Source organism: Balearica regulorum, chromosome 3, assembly GCF_011004875.1.
Source record: "Balearica regulorum gibbericeps isolate bBalReg1 chromosome 3, bBalReg1.pri, whole genome shotgun sequence".
NCBI lineage: Eukaryota > Metazoa > Chordata > Aves > Gruiformes > Gruidae > Balearica > Balearica regulorum.
In genome coordinates this window covers 125,098,104-125,112,805 of record NC_046186.1, presented here as the reverse complement: position 1 = coordinate 125,112,805, position 14,702 = coordinate 125,098,104, and the positions used below count along the sequence as shown (strand labels likewise).

Genomic DNA, 14,702 nt, shown 5'->3' with positions numbered 1-14,702 from the left:
CAACACAAGAACTTTTCCACAGCAATCAGGAAACATTCACTAACTTGTTGCTGATTTTTTTTTTAAACAGTCAGTGCTTTAACATTAACTCTGTCAAAGATCAGCAGAACACGAGACAGACACGCTGGGGGAAAGGCAATTATTTTTTTGAGATTCTTCCCCAGGTATCGGTAGATCAGTTAGTCAGCACGATTTCTCTGGTCAAGTCATAGCACCCTCAGGCTTAATAGTTCTGCAATTAATTTTGGTTGTAAGGACACATGCACTTCGACACATAAAACTTGTTGATTATGTGAATGAAACTGTTGCTGTCACTTTATGACCAGAGAGAGTCATCTTTACTTAGCCAGAACAATATCCTATTACAAGAGCAATGTCATCAAAATCAGACCACTAATGTAGTGCTATCGAGGGTTTCTGGAAGACCTTGACGATCCTTAATCTTTTCATCGATATTTTAAAATTTATTTATTATTGCCTACCATCACTTGCTGAAAACTTCATTAAATTACTGAAACAAGACTTAAGCAATGAAGATGATTTTTCATACCCATCTGCAACTAAAATGACATTCAAAATACTAACATTTGAAATTATGAAGTACAAAGTTGGTGCACGTTTAAGAACAATGAAGATCAATGAATGATCACTATTACCATGGGATACAAGCAGCCTTAAACTCTCCAGCTTTCCATACTGAGCAGCAACAAACAAAGGCGTAATTCCAAAGTCATCCTTACATTCCTTGCTTGCCCCTTTCTCCAGGAGTATTTTCATTATCTCAGTACATCCCTGAAATAAATATTTTTATGCTTAACAAAAAAAAAAAAAAAAAAAAAGTGGGGAATTGACATAATCTGTTTTTTCCTACACATTCCAAACAGAACTAATAAAAAAATGTAACACATTCAATATTCTAAAGATGTACCAAAAAATGAATGTAGAAAAAATCAGATGTAGAAAAAATTAGACAAGTTTAATTTAATTTTTCACATTTGCTCAGGTACATGATACATACAATGGAAATTAAATTAGTTTATTAGAACCATTAAGCTAACATATTTCTATTCCAGAAATAGGTCATATATCTCACTGATGATGAGATACTCAACAGAACTCTTTCTCAAAAAATCTTTTAAGAGATTCACTTCCCAAAACCAGTATCCGAGCTTGTAAGTGTGTGCAATATTCATACTACTTAAATAATTATTGTTTCCCAACACCAACAGCTCTTGTAGGTTCAGGTACACTCTTCAGTGCATTGCAAGTCCTTTAGCATTTAGACAACCTTATGACAGCTAGGGTAGGGTAGGAAAAATCACCCGATAAAAAGGCAAAGAAATAGGTAAGTTATCACTCAGAATACACCAGCTGCATGGAAATGATATGATACACTTACAGGTTACCTGAAAAGAAGCTTGGTGCAAAGAATTCCATCCAGACCAAGAATGAGGTCCTTTAACGTTTGCTCCGTGTTGGAGCAGAAACTTTACAACGTCTACATGTCCATTTTCAACAGCTTCAAATACAAGAGTAAAAAAAAAAAAAAAAAAAAAGAAAAAAATTCTTATTAAGTGGACTTAAAGAACTCATTGAAAAACTCAAATGGTCTCACTGCTAACTTCCTGACACAATAATCATAACTCTTTTCATATATAACTCTTATATATGCTTACTTGCCTTTTACATTAACACCCCCAAAACAGAGTTGGAGAACGGAAATTTATCCACAAAATTTTTAGACAGACTTGTTAAAAGTCCACCCACACTGTGCTAACACAGATAACAAAAGCAAATTTCTCTCCTCCCTCTTTCCATGGAACAGAGAGACAATTCTGCAGCAGGTACCTAACTGCAACAGCCTCCCCAACTTGTGAAGTCTAGTGGCTATCTTACAACAAATTCCTCCAAACCTAAACTTTTTTTAAAAAAGCTGAAAACTGTTTTAAACACCTGTATAAAACAGAAATTTATAATGTTTACATCTAATTTATGCTAATGCATTCATTGACAAAGTCTCCTTTAGCATCCTGATTCATCTTCAACTTTTTGCCAACACCACTTCTACCAAGGCACATATCCTGTGGAACCGTGACAGCTTGATACGGTGATAAATGACCTGTGGATAGTTGCTACTGATGGAATAATTTTTACAGTATTAGCCCAGGAGCTCCCCCAAGGAGTGCCTCTGGCTTGTGGTACTCAATGTCTGTGCCATAACCCCATCGCATTGTCTGGGTTCACATGACCATAAACTTTTTTCTTTTTAAAAACCTCTGGGATACACAAACCCAGTACCATTTCTTGGTCCTGTCTAATCTATGTAAGCATGTATACATAGTGTTAATTACTATTACCCAAAGTGCTTTTAATGATGATTTCCCCGCAAGTGCTGCCTGTTACTGTTTTAAGCAAATAAGCTATTTAGTTGTTTAAAAATAAAATGTGAATAGACTTGTAAATAAAGGTAATGTGGCAGCTATGATTTTTTTTTTTCTGGTACAGAAGTGAGTAAAACAATAAGCATATTTAATCAGATGATTTAGACTCTGAGGATTCACTAAAGCAGAAGTTTTAAAGCATTTAATTTTGTCAAACATCAATCATAGAAAAAAACCCTAAAATAATGGACCTTAATGGCTAAACTAGGAATTACAAAAAGACTAAGATGTCTTTTCACATAAGTAGCAGAGAGGAATTAAAAAAAAAAAAGACTTGAAACAGCCTCATGCAAATGCAATCCTATACTTCCCAGACCTTTTCTGTGCTAGAAAACAAAAGGTGATGCAAAAAAAAAACCCATTTCATTTTACAATTTTCTTTTAAAACACAGTCTGAAGCAAGTTTATCCATAAATAAAAAGTAATCTCTAGACCCACTCCATCTCTGAGTCTAAACCCTAGTATTTAGGCTCTAAAAATATGAAACATGGTAGGCAGTGAATGAGCTCTGGTGAATTTAAACTCGGCAAGTAAGCTCTTCCCGACTCATCGGTTGTTCTGAGATTTCAAGAAAGCTGGTGTCACCTAGGAACAGTGGGGTAGTTGCTTCAGTGGTAACTTTGTTGGGGTCAGCTCCGGCTTCCAGAAGAGCACGAACACTTTCCAAAGACCCGTGGCGTGCTGAAAGGTGCAGTGCGCACATTCCTTCAAACGTCTTTGAATTTATGTAGTCTTCAGAGGGAGCTACAAATGAGAATAACCAAGGGAAAAAAAGTATATTTAGCAGTGAATTACAAAACACAGTTATTTTGTTAAAATAATTGCATTGTTTGAGACGTGTGGCCTACAGCATATCCGCAGATGTGCTGTTATCAACTCTTTCAAACAGCAGCGTCAGTTATTGCTGCCCCTACGCAGATAACCGCCTTGGACAGAGAAGGTAAAGTAAAATCAAATGTCATTTGTGGACTAAAACATGCCAATTTCTCTTTACCATAGGTAGGCAGTATCTATCAAACCACATCGAAATTTACAAAACATAGAAAAATACCATAAAAGCAATCTATTTAATTTCTATTTTGTACGACAGGGTAATTTAGCAGAAAATCACAGTATTTTACATCGAATTTTCCTAACCTGCATGAAGTAGCAGCCTCAGACATTCACTCGAATCGTGAGCTGCTGCTTCGTGGATCGGCACCCACCCCCTGTTATCTGGAACATCGATGCTGTATCCCTGCTTAAGTAGTTTCTTCAGCATTTTAACATTTCCTTCTCTGGCTGCAAGCCCCACGGCAGAACATCGATCGGAATAGGCTTCCGTGAAATCCATCCCTGCGTATAGCAAAGTCTGCAGGAGGAAGAAAGGGAAGGAGAAGAGGGGAGGAAGGAAAAAAAAAAAAAAAAGAGAGATTCTGTTAGTACAAAATATGTACATGACTCTTTTTTTGTTTTACACAAGTTGGTTTGGTTTGTGTTTTTTGGGGATGAGTCCGTTTGTTTGTTTGGGGAGTTTTGGGGGCATTGCTGCTACCCAGCGGCTCCCTGGGAAGCAGTCAGAGGGCTGGGGATACTTTTCCTGCGCCAGCGGACACACCTGTAAAGGCAAACCTCTGTGCACAAGACGGGCTCACACAGACACCTTGCAGAACCACGGCCACGCCGCCGCCCTTCCAAAACCCCGTGCTGGCTCCGGCAGGAGCCTCCCCGCCTCCAGAAAGCCCCGACGCCGCTGCCAACCGCAGAGGCAGGCCTCGCTACCCCGCCGCAGCTGGCGAGAGGGAAGCCGGCTCGCTTTCCCCTCCCCGGCCGCGGGGCCGCCCCGCCGGCAGTGCGCAGGCCCGCGGCAGCCGGGCCGGCCGGCAGTCGGTCAGCCATGTGGGTGTTCGGCTACGGCTCCCTCATCTGGAAGGTGGATTTCCCCTACGAGGAGAAGATGGTGGGGCGCATCCGGGGCTACAGCCGCCGGTTCTGGCAGGGCAGCACCGACCACCGCGGCGTGCCGGGCAAGGTGAGGCGGGGCGCGGGCGGCGCTCCCCGGGCGGCCGCGGGCCTGGCGGAGGAGCCGGGCGGGCCCGGCAGCGCGGCCCCTCACCGCGGCGGCGGGGCGGGCGGGCCTCGGCCTCCCGGCGCGGGGACCTCGGTCCTCGCCGCCCTAACGGCTCCGCGGCGGGGAGCGGGCCGAGCCCCTGCCCCGTGGCCGAAGCCAAGCGGCCTTTCTCCGGAGCCCGCTGCGGCCGGGCACCGCCGAGGGCGCTCCGCTGTGCGGGGACTCCGGGAAAGGCCGGCGGGGGGCCCTTCCACGAAGGCTGTCCGGCGGCTGGCAGCCTGCCCCGGCCCTGCGGCTGGCAGCCGGCCTTGCCCCCGGAGCACCGGCTGCGCCCAGGCTCCCCCCCGCCTGCCGGGGACCTCGGCCGCGCTCCTCCAGTCCGTGCGATCGCCGCTTCTTTTCTTATTGAAGCTTAAAAGCACACCTTGTGAGCAACTGATGCTTTCTGATGCCGCTTACTCCAGTCGTCTTTTGCAAAGTACTGAGGTTAAGTACATGCACTTACACTTCTACGTTATTTCACTGTGGCAAGAAGTATTTCCTAAAGTTCAAGACTTCATTTTCTTCTGTGCTATCAATTAAAAAAATCCCAAACAAACAACACAATGAACTTCGAGGAGAAGAATAGTATCAAAAATAACGATCGGTCCATTTTAATAGCTCAAAAATAACAGAGTTAGTTATTATAGACATTAATCTAGATAACTAAGGGAACATACTCAGTTGTGGGTGTCAGGCTTTGAAGAGAAAGGCTGGTTAATAAGTAAAGGCCGGAAGCGTTGATCTGAGTAACTACCTCACTGGTTTTCATTTGAAATTAAAAAAAGCTGGGAACTCATAGAGGAGGAAATATTTGGAAGAGGAAAAAAGAAGCCACCAAGAAAAAGAAACTAAAATTCCAGAAGCGAGCAGTCCCAATTTCTTGCGAACATATGCATTTTTAAGCCACAGGAGTGAGAATAAGAGAGTCTTACTCTGCTTTGGAAGCCTGTCCCACCCTCCCCATAGAAGGGCTATCACCCTTATATAATTCTAAATACCTCAACAAATGTTAAAGAAACAATAGGTTACAGAAGCACCCAGCAAGTTAGATCAATGACTTTGATGTGGCAGGACTGTTATTTACAGCTGCAGATGCTGCTCACGATTTAGTCATCAGAAATGCAAACTGATCCTAAATGTATAGAAACTGATACTTGCACACAGCTTTCTAACAATTTACCTACTTTGAATGCTGGGTTTGTATCATGAAAGTTTGTTCTCCTGATGCTCCCTAAAGTAGTTCTCTAACCTGCACCCTGGTAACTCCACTCCAAAAAGGAGCTCCTCCAGAAAAGTGATAAGGATTCTCTTTAAAAATAAATCACAGCGTGCTACACGCGGCATGGGAGAAATTTTCATCTAGTTCTAAATAGCACTAGTTAGAACCTCAAACACCATAAAGTAACTTGCACAGTACTTAAAGATAATACAAACCCTCCTTGCATTCAGTTTCCTGCAATGCAAATCACTGTGCTTCAGGTACTAGCACAAATCAGGCATCTAATATTTAAAAAAAAAAAGTTTACTGCAAAGAAACAAATTATGCGCAAGCGGACGCAGGCTCGGCAGGCGTATTTTTCAGGTTGGAGCACTGCTGTGCAAACGCAGCTGTCCCGGTTCTGAACCCGAGCCCCAAAACACTTTGCCATGTTGCTTTTAAGATGGAGTCGAAAGTCTTCGCTTTGTCACCCAGCTTACGTGCTGTCATACACACAATTCCTGTCTCCAAACCTGCCCCGCTCTCGGCCGCCGCCTCACCTCGCTGGAGAGATGCGGCATGCCCTGCGGCTGGCTCGGTTAGGTCTCCCGACTGGACAGCTGTCGTTCGCTTTTCTCAGCGGGAATGCTAATTTCTCACCTACCAGTCATCCTTTTTCAAAGATGATGTTCGTATGAGCATTGGGAAATTTCTCTTGAATTTGGATGAATTGAAAAGCACGTGCAAAAGTTGTTAGGGTGGGGCATAAAAGAGCGTGATCCCATCAGCCTCCCCTACTTGGGAAACCAGGCTTTAAAAAAAGCCAAAAAACCACACACCAAAAAACCCCCCAAATCCCCTTATCAGTCAACAAAGTCTTATTCTTGGGGCTTCAGAAAGGAATAAAACCATCACCGGCCAGTTTTTCTTCCTTTTTTGCAAGTATCCTTGGTGACTTCATTGCATTATGTTCTGCTGGGCCAGCTGAAATTCAGGGCGATACTCAGAGCACAGATATTGGAAATCTTGCAAAATGGCAACGCCAGGTTAGTACCCGCTAGCACGTACTTGGTTCCAAGAAGCTTACCCGTTTGTATTTCTGCCCCAGTGAAGATCGTGCCCAGAACCATCATCTGCAGGCATGCAGAGCCTTAAAACAACTCTCCTCCCGCCCAAGCCCGTGCCTCGTTCTATCTCTATTTAGATGCTTGTTTGGACAGACCGAGGATACAGGTCATTATTTATGTAGTCTGGTTAATGCATTTTATCTTACGCTTTATATAAAACACGTAGCATTAACGCAGTACACTTTTTCTCAGTGTCAACAAGCTCATGCCTTTTTGTATTCCTGCAGTCCATGACTCGCAAGGCAAAAAGGCTCCCTCAGTGTACACAGCTGGGACCTCCTGGCCTTTCACAAGGCCAAACGCTCTCTGCTGTAAAATCTTTTGACATCAGAGAGGAATTGCATCTCTTGTCGGTGAGCTACAAGCGAACCTAGTCCTTCAGTACTGACACATTTTAAAGAACAGCAATAAAATAGTAGCCAGCAAGTTAAAAAAACCTCTCCTGAAAACACTTGTTGCTCCAACATTCCACGGTCAGCGCAACAAAAACATACAGAGCACTTTTACGTACAATGGCTACAAGCTTTTAGTGCAAAACTCGGTTGACCTTGTAATTGTACTTTGAACTGCTCAGCTCATACTGTAATAAGACGATTAACTAGTTATAAAGTGACGTTTAATCACGGGGCCATATTTTATAGTTTATAGGATGTTAAATTGGAAAAAGTTTTGTTAGAACAGATTAACAGTGCGAAAAAGGAATAAACATTTCTTGAAAAATACATGGCAACTTATACATTAGCTGTCTCTAAGATTTTCAGAGGCTTAGTCCGAATAGTACATTAAAGCACCTTGAATTTTACCAGGCAATAACAGTGTTCCCTGAAAAAAAGTGCTATTTGCTTAGAAAGACCTAAGTAACAAAAATATTTTCATAAATGGTGAATTCACATTTTTTAGTGCAAGCTTCAGAAAAAATGGCATCAGAAATGCAAGCCTGCATGATTCACATAAAAGAATGTATTAGAAAATTTAATGGTTAGGAAGTGAATAATTGATCGGGGAGGTGACTAGCAATGCACCAGTAGTACACTTACATCATCTCACAATTATTATGGCAGAGCTGGACCACGGAAATACAGAGCGGAGAGAGGTGTGGAATCACTTCTGTATAAATGCAAACAAACTAGGAATATCAGAACTAGGAATACTAAAATTAGAAAGCAAGGCTCAAAAAAAAAAAAAAGAGAACAAACAAAAAATAATTATGTATTTAAATTTTGGAACTCACTACAATGAGATTTGGCAGAGACTACATAAAAGGACTAAAACTAACTGGACAAATTGGTAGAAAAGGGATGTACTGGTAACTAAGACAGACCTAAGCATAGGTTTTAATGCTGTCAGAAGAGATAAGGAAGTGTACCATGGAATGGAGCATTCCTATTTGTGCGTATACCCTCCCCATATATATACAAGCCTAGAGCTTCTTTGGTAGGTGCCTCTGTGTGTGTTTAGTAGTACCGGGTGCCTAGGAATAGAGTTTAAAAAATGCAGCGTGCTTAACTGACTGACCATTGGTCTTTTATCTTAGCATGGCAGTTTTGACAGTCTGTTTTCCCAGTCTGTTAAACCTAAAATATTAAGCAAAACATCTGATCATCAGAAGTTTCCCCTCTGTTAAAGGTGAGAAAACCTTGCCTGAGTTCACTGTTACTATCCAGCATAGATTTGTTAAGATACACTCTGAAGATAAACAGTGAAAGATAGATTTAGCTTAACTCAAGGTGAACCCTTCAGTACTACTTCTAGCTGAATGTGTTGACTAGCGGACTTTGAGTTTATAAACTGAACGCCAGCAAAACGGCCCCAGTTAATTCACTGATTAAGTCTGGTTTTCAGTAGACTAGATGAATAAAGGCATTAATATCATCTTTTCCCAAAAGGTATCTTGATTAATCATGGTAACAGACCTGTTTCCTCAAAGTACTCACATTACAATCAATTAGTATTCATTAGTATTGTTGCCTTATTTTATCAACCAGATCAGGAATAGATGGCTGATGCTGGGAGAGAACTGGCATAAAAATGAAAAAACAGAGCTTATAAATAAACACCCTTTAAGATTATAAAAGATCTGACACTGAATAAATAATATCTACAGTTGATAGTATCTAGGAAGTGCTCTGCAAAAACCAGATTTTGTGTTTGGCTTGTTACCAAAAGAACATGTGGCTTGCCCACAACTTGGTGTAGGAGAAAAACCTACGCTGTTACTACAGCAGAGGTACAGACTTAGCAAACAGAAAAGCATGGCCATGGCAATGAAACTGTTAGTGATGAGTCATTAAAAGACCCAGATGCAATAGCCTGGGACTGAAGTTAGCTATGACCAAATGAAAGGCATGCATCCAAGGACATCATGTTCAGATTATCTTTGCAACTCGCAGGAAAATGAATTTCTATCCTACACTAGAACTGAACGAATGCTAGTGTCTCAGCTTTCCCTTACCTTTGGCACTTTGATGCCAAAATTAGCGATTTTAAACTACAGATGTAGCTCTCCATAGGGTTTTCTGGTTTAAAATTTTATTCCCCAGGTTATACAACAAATTAACAATTATCTTCAGTATTTACAAACTGGCTTCTCACTCTTCCCACAAGAACTAACTCATTGGAAAGATAAGCTATTACCAAGGTATCCTCCCTCTGCCCAGTAAGGGAGAATGAGTTGGGAGGGGGAAAAGAAGGGGGAAGTAGTCTTTTGCACAATAAACTTCTTTTTTCAACTTATAACACGGTGCTGACATGGTGCCTACTAAAAACTACTAACAGATTTCTGTATTGCTGTATGTTTGCAAAAACATCTAATTAGGTAGGTGCTTTTAAACCTAGGAGTTGCCATGTGTCATAGTGTGCAGTTAACATTTTCTAAAATCCATTTAGTGCAAACCAAGCCAGAAGTGGTAATCTCTTGCTTAGTTCTATGCAAGCTAGATTTGTGTGTTACATTATTTTCTATGCCTGCATATAAACTTTTGGAATACAATTGAGAAAGTTTACCTCATTGTCACTCTGGAGATAAAAAAAAAATTTGCATAGTACTGCGGCAAAGCAACATGACTAAAGAAGGTGCACTAAGGATAGTTTTACATTAATGAATTATTGTCACCATTCTGAACAGGAATAGAATTGAGTCTGAACAGCATATGCAAAGCACGGACATTCAAAAGCTCCCCATTTATGACTACCCTTAATTTAACTTCTATGTTTGCAGAGACTTTTCCCTTTAGAATTTAACATTTTGTTTATCATAGTTTATCTAATACAGATCAAAAGCTCTTCTCAGAAAATATTTATACTGGACCTCAAAGAAATAGACCTTCTTGAAATTGTCCTGGATTAGTTCTCTGACCCTTTCATTACTTTTGGTTGGTTGGTTTGTTTATGATTTAGGGTCAAAGCCTCTACCTGATTTTTTTTTTTTTTTTTTTCCAGCCTGGAAGAGTTGTGACTCTGGTTGAAGATCCTGAGGTATAGTATTCCTGTTCTGTCTCTGTAGTGTACAGAATGTGCTGTTGCATTCCCAGCCTGTGTAGTACGTCTCTATTAATTTTTGCTTCTCTACAAGCAAATAACTGAGTTATCTTTAGTGCAATTAAAAGTTCTTTGAAAATTTCTTGGAGTTACACCAATTACTCTTGATTGTTTCAAATAAATCAATCAATCTAAAACTAAGCAACTGGAAATTGTTTGGGTCTCTTATTACCAAAGGTGTACGTTAAAGTCTTTTCTGGAATAGTCACTTTGGCTATCCTGTTATAAAATGCAGAATTTTACTTTCAGTGTATGTACAGTGCTGATGATACCCCAATAGTAGACCCCAGTTCTTGTGTCATAACTGTAATCTTGCCCTCCCAAAATAAGAAACAAATCAAGATTACACTGCAGTGACAAAAAGGAGATACCCTTGCTTTATTTTTTTGCTACGCAGATAAAATGCTTAAGGAAGCACCACGAGGGTGCTTTCTGTTTCTAAGTAATATTGTGAAAGTTTAGAGAAAACGGTCATTGACCCAAGTCTACCATTCTTGCTTGTCTGTCGACCTTTTCCCTAGCTCTCACTTAGAAAGTGCAAGGGGAGTGAGTGCCCTGGCTGGGGAGGGAGGGGAGATGAAAGAAGACCTAGGCTTACAGTCATGTACACTGCAGGAAAATCAAGATTTTTCTGCTTATAGAAGTACCTAGACTTAAATTTTACCCATTTCTAACTCCCTTCAATAGTAAAGAAGCTATCTTTACAACTGCCTGCAGGTTTTTTTAGGGATCTAACCCACCAGAGAGCTCTCGTTTGGACTGCTCACCAGCTAGGACAAAAGCATTCAGCTAGGCTGGGGAAGCCTGGGGAGGCTATTGCAGGGTACACCCTGGATGCAATTGCTTTCCCACTCCCTGCTGACCCTCTGCCCCCCCCCCATCCAGCAGTGTGCTCTATTCTGGTACCTTGTGTCCATCCAGCTTCCCATCGCTCCAGGAAAGGGAATCCCTGCAGGTACTAGTGCTGCTAGAGGCAGGAGGGAAGGAAGGATGGCATGGAAGCAGAGGGAGAGCAAGGCCACAGAGGATGGGTATTTTGGTAGTACTTAGTTTTTATCTACAGTTGCTTATCTATACAGTTACTATATTGCTATCTTACCGATCTATTTCCCTGAAACAGCAGCCGCAAAGTTTAGCGGTAATCGAAAACTTAACTGTTTTTTGCAGTTAGCAAAACCAGCAAAATGCAATGCACCGTCTGTCATTGTGATTTTCTGTACCTTTCTAGTAAGGGGGTTGTCCACATTACTGTAATGCTGCATACTATTATGTTACACAGATGCCGATATAGACAAAAACTGCTTATGTTTGTTGTCACTCAGCTTGTATCATTAAGCAAACTTATTCGTTACCATAGAAACTTTTTCCCCTTAGCAAACCAGTTTTGTTTGGGTTTGGTTTTTTCCCCCCCCTTTTCCCCATAATCTGGTGTGGCCAGATAATCACACTTTACACATAAATATCAAATGATAGGACAGGTCATTTGCTTTAATTTTAGCTACCCATTCTGTGGTTTAAAAAGGTAACCTTATTTTGAAGGTGTCTTAGCAGACTACAGCAATTATTCCCCCGCACGCAGACACCAAAAGCAGTGGTGACAACAGCAGTGGTATTTTTACTGACAATGCCAGCTCTCAGCTCTGTGCTAGCCTGTGTGTTCTCTTTCACTCGTGAAAATACATAGTGCAGCTTGGAAACATCTAGTTTAGAGAGTTATTTTTAACTTGCTCCATCTGAATTTCTTCGCCAGTTAAGAGGAAACCACACAGAAAAAGAACATCATACTCCTTGTCAGATTTCTGGATTATAATTTTCCATCATCTGAAACAGGAATCCTCAGTACTGAAAACTAAATTAATTGACTAGCAGTAGCACTTAAAGTGTCTGCTTTAAATCCCCACCTCCATCACATCCATGTATATTTTCCTGTCAACACCAAAGTAGGTCTGAAAGGCAGATTTAACTCAACAGAGTAACATGCGCAGAAGAGGCTGTTTTTACAGCTAACACGTTTCCTGCAGACAGCTGGAATGAACCCGCATCCCAGATGGCCGAGGGAAAGCAAGGAACACATTTTTGTACTCGTTACTGCTGTTCTGGCCACAGCATGTCCACTGCTGTAACCATCTACAAAGCATGTAATAGAAAATGACTCATGATTTTTTTAATAAAATGCATTTGACCAGCATATGGTCTGACTGCAAAATTCAACACTCATGAATTAACACCACCACCCCAGCATCATCTGATATCATGACTAAATACTAAGATCCAGTTTTAGGGGGGAAAGCCAAAACATTAATTGCTTTGTCATCATTACTGTAGCACTGATACGTATTCCTGCTTAGCTACAGGAAGAATCAACATTTGATGTTGCCAGTAGACAAAATAGACTACCATTTATTTTAAAACAGCACTCATAAGAAACAATTTGTAGCCCTCAGTGGATAACAGACCATCATCATTCTTCTGTGCTACTTCAAAACAAAACCCCGTGCAAATCACACCGATTTGTTTATGTAAAACTTGATAAGGGAGTATAACTAATTCAGATCACAGTTAAATACTTTCTCAGAGATGTTATCTGTGAAGAGGGTGAAGAAACGTTCAGATGCTCAAAGACGGTAATGAAATTTATTCTAACAGCGTTTGCTGAGGTGCCAGATATGCCGCACTTAATTGTGCAAAATGAAGGTTCACATCTCAGCTTTTTCTTCTTGTATTTGGTTTCAGCGTGGTAACATTAGCACGCTCATCCCTCCAAGAATGTGTAACAGATGTAGGTGATGCTTGGGTCCTTAGAAATGAAACTGCCACTAAACGGAGAAAGGACCTCATCAAAATTACTTTGCATTTGGCACTATTTACAATTTTAATTTTCACTTACAAATCCTGTGAGGTCAGGAAGATACCTTTTATCCTTTTTGCCAGCTCTTTAATAGCCCATGCCAAGGCTGTTTAGTACTTCAAATTTAATTCTAACAACAAAGTGTTTTGTAAGAAAGGTCTCAGCACTAGCAGGAAAGTGGATAATCAATGTGCATAATTACCATTTTGACTGAAAATTTCCTAAATAAAACAGCCCTTTTAATTTGGGACTCTTTCTACAAAGAGAAATAGCTATAAAAAGACTGAAAAAAAGAAAACGAATTTTTTTAAGAGAGTTTTACCTAAACACAATAGAAATACGTTAATTTTTGAGTACCCTTTTAAACACTGCTTGAATTTTCTTTTCTTATGTCCTTCAACAGGGGAGCGTATGGGGTGTTGCTTACAGATTGCCAGCTGGACAAGAATGTGAAGTAAAGGCATACCTGGACTTCAGAGAGAAAGGAGGCTACAGGACTACAACTGTCATTTTCTATCCAAAAGACTCATCAGTAAAACCCTTTGATGTATTGTTATACATCGGAACTTGTGACAACCCTAACTACCTTGGTCCGGCACCTCTGGAAGAGATTGCTGAACAGATTTTTAATGCAGTTGGTCCTAGTGGAAGAAACACAGAATACCTGTTTGAACTCGCTAATTCTATCAGAAATCTTGTACCAGAAGACATAGATGAGCATCTCTTCTCCTTAGAGAAACTAGTAAAGGAACTCTTAGAAAAGCATCAAAACCTAAATTGTCTATAAAGTAACTTCTTCCTTTCAATGATCTTGCTTCATCTTCAGAGGAACGGTTTCGTTGCACAGTGGGTGTATGACTTGCAGGCATGTCTCTCTGTACTATGCTATCTTATTTATTTTAATATTGCATTCAAAATAGTAGTTGATTGTTAAGACAAACTGTTAGAAAAATCATTCTTTCAGGAGCCTACAGAAAGGGGAGCAGAGGAAGTGTCTTAGGTTCGAATTTGGTGTACTGGGTTTTTATCCAAAGATTACAGCTTTGTGAAAATATCGAGAGAGCCACTTAAGCTTCTCTTTGAAGATTTTTTTAAATTATTATTATTTCAGGTTTAAAATACATGTTTAGAATATTTTTAGAGATCAAAATCTGCAGATACAAGTCCCATTGATTTAAGCAATAGTTCTTTCTGATTCAAGACCACGGGTGCGGAGCTCAGTGCAGCTAAAGAGAAATGTTCAGTAGTTGTTGTAAATGGCATAGTATAACATTTATATCATCAACATCCAACGTCACTGAAATTAAGTTATTCCACTGACTTAGTCATCTTACCCTTTATATATCAGTTTGTCCTTAACCACAGAGGATAAACCGTTTCATTGTCAAGGAAGTAGTTCTTTCCCTTGGCTCATGGTGTCAAGCCCCTGAAAACCAAAGCACAGGGTACTTTGACAAGC

General features: G+C 40.6%; 2 protein-coding genes across 4 annotated transcripts in view; one reads left to right on the top strand and one right to left on the bottom strand.

Moving 5' to 3' along the window:
• ASB3 (ankyrin repeat and SOCS box containing 3) overlaps positions 1 to 14,702 on the bottom strand; it is a 29,624-nt gene that overhangs the window by 9,037 nt on the left and 5,885 nt on the right. Inside the window, exons 1-5 of one of the 3 annotated variants that reach the window (XM_075749927.1) lie at positions 6,292 to 6,436; positions 3,579 to 3,792; positions 3,027 to 3,185; positions 1,407 to 1,519; positions 657 to 792 (exon numbers count right to left, since the gene is read on the bottom strand). In XM_075749927.1, the coding sequence (XP_075606042.1) occupies positions 657 to 792; positions 1,407 to 1,519; positions 3,027 to 3,185; positions 3,579 to 3,792; positions 6,292 to 6,312 (643 nt within the window). In that variant the 5' untranslated portion in view covers positions 6,313 to 6,436. Of the gene's footprint in view, positions 1 to 656; positions 793 to 1,406; positions 1,520 to 3,026; positions 3,186 to 3,578; positions 3,793 to 4,038; positions 4,177 to 6,291; positions 6,437 to 14,702 lie in introns of those variants that run through there. The other 2 variants (XM_075749929.1, XM_075749928.1) reach the window with 2 other exon arrangements.
• CHAC2 (ChaC glutathione specific gamma-glutamylcyclotransferase 2) lies at positions 4,316 to 14,045 on the top strand. Its single transcript, XM_075749938.1, has 3 exons — positions 4,316 to 4,452; positions 10,297 to 10,332; positions 13,647 to 14,045. The coding sequence occupies exons 1-3, from the start codon at positions 4,318 to 4,320 to the stop codon at positions 14,028 to 14,030; spliced, it is 555 nt and encodes a 184-aa protein (XP_075606053.1). The 5' UTR covers positions 4,316 to 4,317; the 3' UTR covers positions 14,031 to 14,045.

What these genes read in the sequence shown, in the direction of transcription:
- CHAC2 (XM_075749938.1), top strand. Translation starts at nt 4,318, where the DNA reads ATGTGGGTGTTCGGCTACGGCTCCCTCATCTGGAAGGTGGATTTCCCC. An exon ending in ACCGCGGCGTGCCGGGCAAG is followed by an intron (nt 4,453 to 10,296) that starts GTGAGGCGGGGC and finishes TTTTTTTTCCAG; the next exon opens with CCTGGAAGAGTTGTGACTCT. An exon ending in CTCTGGTTGAAGATCCTGAG is followed by an intron (nt 10,333 to 13,646) that starts GTATAGTATTCC and finishes GTCCTTCAACAG; the next exon opens with GGGAGCGTATGGGGTGTTGC.